This window comes from Otolemur garnettii, unplaced genomic scaffold (assembly GCF_000181295.1).
Source record: "Otolemur garnettii isolate 467f Iridium unplaced genomic scaffold, OtoGar3 scaffold00004, whole genome shotgun sequence".
NCBI classification, from domain to species: domain Eukaryota; kingdom Metazoa; phylum Chordata; class Mammalia; order Primates; family Galagidae; genus Otolemur; species Otolemur garnettii.
In genome coordinates, this window is record NW_003852399.1 from 27,904,619 (window position 1) to 27,911,879 (window position 7,261).

A 7,261-nucleotide genomic window follows, 5' to 3' on the forward strand; every position below is an offset into this window, starting at 1 on the left:
TATATATATATATATATATATATATGTATGTATGTATATATATATGCACACGCACACACACACATATAGACACATACATACATACAGAGTGGTTGTAAAGTTTGCATGCAAATAAAAATAGACAACTATACACACACACACACACGGACCTGATCCCCTACTTAAAATTGTTTAATTTAGAACAGTGGTTTTCAACCTTCCTAATGCCTTTAATACAATTCCTGTGGGTCACAACCCACAGGTTGAGAACCACTGACTTAGAACATTTTACAGTGGTGCAAAAGTAATGTGCCTTCAGGAGAACTATCCTTCAAAGTTTGAATTTTAACCTTTTCTCAAGCTAGTGATGTGAAGTGCGATACTCTCACGATGTTGGGTAACAGTGAGCCACAAGGATAAATAACCCGTCCTCTAGTATACTGTTTGCCAGCATTTTTTGGATATGGTGTTTTGCATTTTTGTATCCTACCATGTCTTCTACAAAACACCTATCTAGGCTAGTGTAAGTGTTCTGAGCATGTTTAAGGTAGGCTAGGGTAAGCTATAATGTTCAGTAGGTTAGGTGTATTTCAATACATTTTTCATCTTCCATTATTTTCAGAAGATTATCTCCAGCATAAGTCTGGACTACCTATACTTAAAAATCTGGCAATGTGTCTGATAAAATTTCTCTTCTTCCTGTCAAGAGTACTTAAATAATATGGTTTTGTTCTTGAACTACCCTTTTAACTTTATTAGCCAATTCCTCTTTGTTGGTCAAAATCATATCTGTAGTGGTTATATGGAGAAAGCATGAGTACAAATGATATTGGACATACCAAGTTTTGGAGATTAAGACCATTAACCTCTACAGAATCACAGTAGCATAAACACTGTAGGCAGTTCACCATGAACTGCATAAAAGCAAGATTGGAGTAGAATGGCTGAATCTGGTATGTACTTTGGCATTTCTTAATAACTGTATCTTGGAGGCATGGCTCATAGTTTTCTCTGAGAAGATTGAGTTTGAAATTTCTACATAAAGAAATGCCATTTTATTGGCTCCTAATTTTTGCAGTGTTGGTTTTCTTCCACTTTTGTTAATATAAAAACAGTCACTAAATCCTTCTCATTCTTCGGTCAGATTTATTGTTACTTCGCTGTTTTGGTGGCTGTTTTTTTGAATTTTGGTTCTTAATAATTCATATCTATATTATCAAAATTCCTCTCCCTCTATTTCATTTTCTAAACTTTGCTACAAGATTATTCTACCAAGGTATTCTTTTCCTTACATTATTGTCTTGTAATTTTAAATCGCTCTCAGACAAAATCCAGGCTTCTCATCCTAAACATTTATCCTTCTTGCCTGACTATTGTCTGTATTTAAACTCACAGAATACCATTTCTCTAAATGGTATTTCTGCTTTGACTGGGCAGATGTTTTTACTGTGTTCTGACATACATCCTCTATTTTTGTGTCTTTGTTCGTGTTGCTCATATTCTTTCCCCTTCCTAGAATGATGTATTTCTTACATATGAAGCATCTATGATTAATTACCTCACCCATTCTTCTATTTTTACCATCTCAGAATCATGCTAACCCATCATGAATATAACTTCTCTGTCATATTATACTTTTAAAAATGTTTTTTATTCCTCAAAGAATACATCATCAAGGTTATTTTGTGTGTGTGTGTGTGTATGTGTGAGACACCTTTCTACTAGTGTTTGTCAAAAAATTGCAAAGAAGGATGAGTATTGGTTCCTTTTTGTTACTCTACCATCCTCTAGGGCACTGTCTTTATATGTAATAGTTGTTTGAAGTTGCATTGCAAGTACCTCTGCTTTCTAACTTAGCAAAAAGGGAAGAGATCATGGAAGAGTATTCACTCAATGTTTTATGGCCCAGCCTAGAAAGTAGACATTTGCGCTCGCATTTCATTGGTGAGAACTTTGGCATTAGTTCTGGTTAGCTAAAAGGAAAGTTGAGAAATATGGGATCTATCTGGGTAGCTGTAGGTCCAGCCACAACTCTGTTTTGCTATATGACCAGGAGTTTCTACTATGGATTTTTAAATTAATCTCCCCTACAGATACATTAATTAATCCCCACAGATAGAGCGATTATTCTATAACTGTTATAAAAGAATTTATTTGTTCAGTCTCAGCGCCCATAGCTCAGTGGTTAGGACTCTCCCCACATACACCAGAGCTGGCAGGTTCAAACCTAGCCCGGGCCTGCTAGAACAACAGTGACAACTACAACAACAACAAAAAAAAAATAGCTGGCATTATGGTAGGCACCTGTAGGCCCAGCTACTTGGGAGACTGAGGCAAGAGAATCGCTTAAGCCCAAGAGTTTGAGGTTGCTGTGAGCTGTGACTGCACGGCACTCTACCAAGGGCAACATAGTGAGACTGTCTCAAAAAAAGAAAATAAGAATTTATTTGTTCTATACAATCATCTTGGTATTTCTGTGGCAAAATTCTCACTCACTGTGTTTCCAAATGATATATTTACTATTTTAAAGCCTCTTGCCAATATCTATAATATAATTGCTTCTTTAACACTAATTTTTTTTTTTTTTGAGACAGAGTCTTAATAGGTCACCCTCAGTAGAGTGCTGTGGTGTCACAGCTCACAGTGACCTCGAACTCTTGGGCTTAAGCGATTCTCTTGCCTCAGCCTCCCAAGTAGCTGGAACTACCGGTGCCCGCCACAACACTCAGCTATTTTTTTGTTGTTGCTGTGCAGTTGTCATTATTATTTAGCAGGCCCAGGCTGGGCTAGAACCCGCCAGCCTTGGTGTATGTAGCTAGTGCCCTACTCACTGAGCTACACGTGCCAGGCCTAACACTACATTTTTTTTTTTGTCTTCAAGTATATTTTTAATTGACTGATTGATTTTGAGACAAGCGTCTTACTCTCTTACCCAGGCTAGAGTACTATGGCATCAGCCTCTCTCACAGCAACCTTAAACTCTTGGTTTCAAGCAATCTTACCTCAGCCTTCTGAGTTAGCTGGGACTATAGGCACTCACCATGACTCTTGGCTAATTTTTCTACTTTTAGTAGAGACGAGGTTTAGCTCTTGCTCAGGCTGGTCTTGAGCTCCTGAGTGAGGGATCCTCCTGTCTTGGTTCCCCAGAGTGCTAGGATTACAGGTATGAGCCACTGGGTCTGTCCTACGTTTTATTTATTTTTATTGAAATAATTTGGGTGGCTTTTACCAGACAGTACCTATGTACTGATTAAGTAGTTATGAAAATAGCATTTTGAAGCTATGTTTCTTCCCCCAGATAAGGTTATGTCCCCCAAATTATTCTTATAACCTCTCCTTCTTTCTCTCATGTCCCTCTCTCTCAATAAGAAAGCAATTAAAAACCCAGATCTATTCTGGTGGCTTCCCTTTAGCTTATCAGGATTGGAGAAAACTCAGCTGTTTTAGCTAGATCATAATGATATTTTAAAAAGAAGTGACAAATTGTTTTGTATATAGTACAGAAATGACGCAGTATTTATTTACTGAAAAATATTCTTCTGTTTTCATTGGAAAAGATTAAATTATTCATGACACGATAAAATAGAAAAACATGTAAAAGAACAAAGCAATTGTTCTCTTTTATATCACTAGTTTTTGCTGTCAGCTTATCCAATTAATTAAATTCTATAACTCAGTACCAAAATATTTATTTTTCACATAAAATGGAAATCAACAATCTGTTCCTTAAAATTTATTACCTTTTTTACTATTTAATGTATACTTCTTTGGACAATTATATCTTTAACGGTAATGTAGTTTTATTGACATGTTGCATTTTTTTATGTGTGCTTATTAAAAAAAAAACCTAAAAGCAAAATCTTTCCTTCTAAAGCAGGTGACACATTCTTTCATTTAACCAATGCATTTAATTGTGGTTAAAAACACAGTGATTGAAACCTATAATCCTGATTAACATTTACATGTTCTAATATTTGTTAGCTATATCTCCCCAAATCTTTTGAATTTATACCATTGAATTTTACTTTTCTAGCATCCCTTTATCAAGAATGCAAAACCTGTATCAATATTAAGAGACCTTATCACAGAGGCTATGGAGATCAAAGCTAAAAGACATGAAGAACAGCAGCGAGAATTGGAAGAGGAAGAAGAAAATTCGGTCTGTAATTACCTTTAAAAAGTTTGTTTTTCTGAGTCATTTTTCTATAATTTTGTTTCTTTAAATATATTAATAGCAATTATTGTTTTATTATACAAGCAAAATGTGTTTCTTCAGTTAAATCTCAAAATAGATTTTGTTTGCATTGAATGTTTGCTATCCTTTTCTGATGTATTAAGAATTAATGATTAGTTGAATATAATGTTGATATGTTTGTTAGGGTTGCACAAACATCTTGCACAGAATTAGTATCCAGTTGACACTAACTCTGAGTTTGTGGAGTAAATGTCTTAAATTTGGGCAATTTTTTGTCATATCCTCTGGAACTTTCTTTTTCTTCTTTTGTTTTTGAGTCAGGGTCTTGCTCTTTTGCCCAGATTGGAGTGTAGTGGTACAATTATAGCTCATTGTAGCTGGAACTCCTAGGCTCAAGTGATCCTCCTAAGTAGCTGGCATTGAAGGTGGTTGCCACCAGGCCTTGCTAATTTTTAAAAAAGTTTTGTAGAGATGGGGTTCTCACTATGTTGCCCAGGCTGGTCTCAAATTCCTAGGCTCAACTGATCCTCCTGCCTATGCCTCCCAGAATGCTGGAATTACAGGTGTGAGACACTGTGCCAGGCCTGGAACTGTCTTTTAACTGGTTCCAGCTAAGCTTTAAATAAAGAGTATCATGGGAGAACAGAGGTTACCAGAGAAAGTAAGAGGGACAAGTATCTAGCAGTTTCAACAAGTTTGTTCCATTTATTTTTTATTAATGTGTCACTCCATTTTAACAACAACATAAAATTTATTTATCACATTTTATAGTATCTAGTGGTTTTATCTTTTGCTAATTATTTTTTGCATTGTGCTTCAAATAGTCATTTTTTTTATGAATAAAGAAACAGATACCCCTTGGTATTCAAGGATTTATAAAATGAGAAAATACAGATATTATTTTATTTTTTCACTTATTGAAAATGTTTTGATAACATTGTATTTTCCTTTGGAATTTTTTTAATCTTACAGTTTCTGTATATAAATACCATTATTTTGCTAATTGAAATTCAGTACATGTAGCATTATTTTGCTAAATTTGAATTAGTTGGGCATCATGGTGGCTATCTGTAGTTTCAGCTACTTGCAAGTAGGAGTTTGAGACTACAGTGAGCTCTGATTGTGCCAGTACACTACAACCTCTGCAACAGAGCAAGACTATGTCTCAAAAACAAAAGAACAAAAAACAACAACTAAAAAAAAAGCAGAAAAAGTTTTAGAAGATATGACACAAAATTGCTGAATTCAAGACATTTATTGAGTTTTAATTTTAGAAACTGGTTATCTAGTTGGGGATGCTTTTGAAATATTTTTATCTTTTTTTCCTATTATTATTATTATAATTATTACTATTTTGAGACAAGTCTCACTTTGTCCCCTGAGTAGAGTGCCGTGGCGTCATCATAGCTTACAGTAACCTCAAACTTTTGGGCTCAAGCAGTTTTCTTTGCCTCATCCTCCTGAGTAGCTGGGACTATTAGTGCCTGTCACAATGCTGGTTAGGTTTTTCTGTTTTTAGTGGAGATGGGTGTCATTCTTGTTGAGGCTGAACTCTAGCAATCTACCTGCCTTGGCTTTCCAGAGTGCTAGGATTATAGGTGCATGTCACAGTACCCAGCCCCTTTTCACAGATTATTAAACCTTGTATCATAAGGTAGTCCAGGACAAGGAGAAATGTGCATCTTTTCAGAGCTGACTTACAGTTGTTTTCTTTGGATATGCAGCTACATGAGTTATTTTTTGGTAGCAATCATGGACCATCTAGTAAGACAGATGCTTTAAGCTTGTATTTTAAATGTAAAATCTTTCACTAATAAAGTCACCATTCAGAATTTTAATAGTATCCTCAAAAGATATTTTTTCATAAGTTTATGATTAAATTTAGATGATATAGGAGATGTAAAGACTATGGCTTTTGCTGTTATGGGGGTTTATAGTTCCTACCCTGGGTTCTGTGTGATGATAGATACATTTAGTTTCTAATTTCTCTCCAATTAATGTTTGTAAATGTGAAATTTTTGTAGTTGGTTTTTGTGGCTTTATTGCATTCTTACCAAGTTCATAGACCACTGCTCAAGAGGAAGCTAACCAATACACAGACATTGTAGGTGTTACAGCAAAGAAAGAATTTAATACTGTAGGCACCAAGCAAGGACAGAGGAAGTTCTCAATACCATCTCCCTGAGAATTAGGGGAAAAGGGTTTTTTGAAGTTAATTTGGTAGGCAAAAGGCTATGCAACTGGGAATGCTAATAGGCTGGGTTCAGGATGGAGCCAGAGCAGTGTAGCTTTGATGAGTCAGTCCTTGGCTGGGAGTCCCAAGACCACTTGAGTCAGTTCCTTGGGATGGGCCACTGGTCTGGGTGGGCTGGCTGTTCCATCAGAATGCAGGGCCTAGAAGATATCTCAAAAACTAGTCTTAGGTTTCACAAGGGTGATGTTATCTGTGGAAGCAATGTAGAAACCTAAGAATCATTATGACCATCAAGCTAGATGACTCGTGAGGGGTAAGCAATTACTGGAAAGAAAGTTGGAGAACAATGTCTGGCTATATATGTATCTTCCCTACCACAGTTCCCACCTTGTGGTTCTTATGAATTTTATAAGGGGCAGTTTCAGTTTCAGAGGCACTTTATCATATATTATTTCATTTGATTTTATTTTAAAAATACGATTGGTCAAGCATGTTATTATTATTATCCCATTTAGTATTTGAATGAAATTAGGTTAGAAGAGAAGTGATTTAGGATGATTCACAAAGCTGATAAAGAGCCAAAACTAAAACTAAGTTTTTTACTTTTAAGTCTCCGTGTTTCTTTATGGAACTTTATGCTGATTTTTTCCCACTAAAATATTTATTAATACTTCTAAAAAGAAACATTGACTAACCAGAGTTAACACCATAAGGTTGTTTTCTGAGAAGTCTAGTTTTTGCCCCTCTCTAATGTTACCCATTTATCTGCCTTTGCCTTATGCAAATTTCTAATGAGTGCTGGGCTAGTGAACTGCCATTAGTTAGCTGTAGCTGTTAATAGGTAAGTGATTATTTTTGCTTTGCTGTTATCTTTCTCTACTTAGTTTTAGACT

The 7,261-nt window shown here is 35.5% G+C and overlaps 1 protein-coding gene across 1 annotated transcript in view; it reads left to right on the forward strand.

Moving 5' to 3' along the window:
* Positions 1 to 7,261, forward strand: part of STK3 (serine/threonine kinase 3) — a 276,275-nt gene that overhangs the window by 163,969 nt on the left and 105,045 nt on the right. The window contains exon 8 of the mRNA XM_003782452.3: positions 4,013 to 4,138. Coding sequence (XP_003782500.1) covers positions 4,013 to 4,138 — 126 coding nt within the window. The remainder of the gene's footprint in view (positions 1 to 4,012; positions 4,139 to 7,261) is intronic.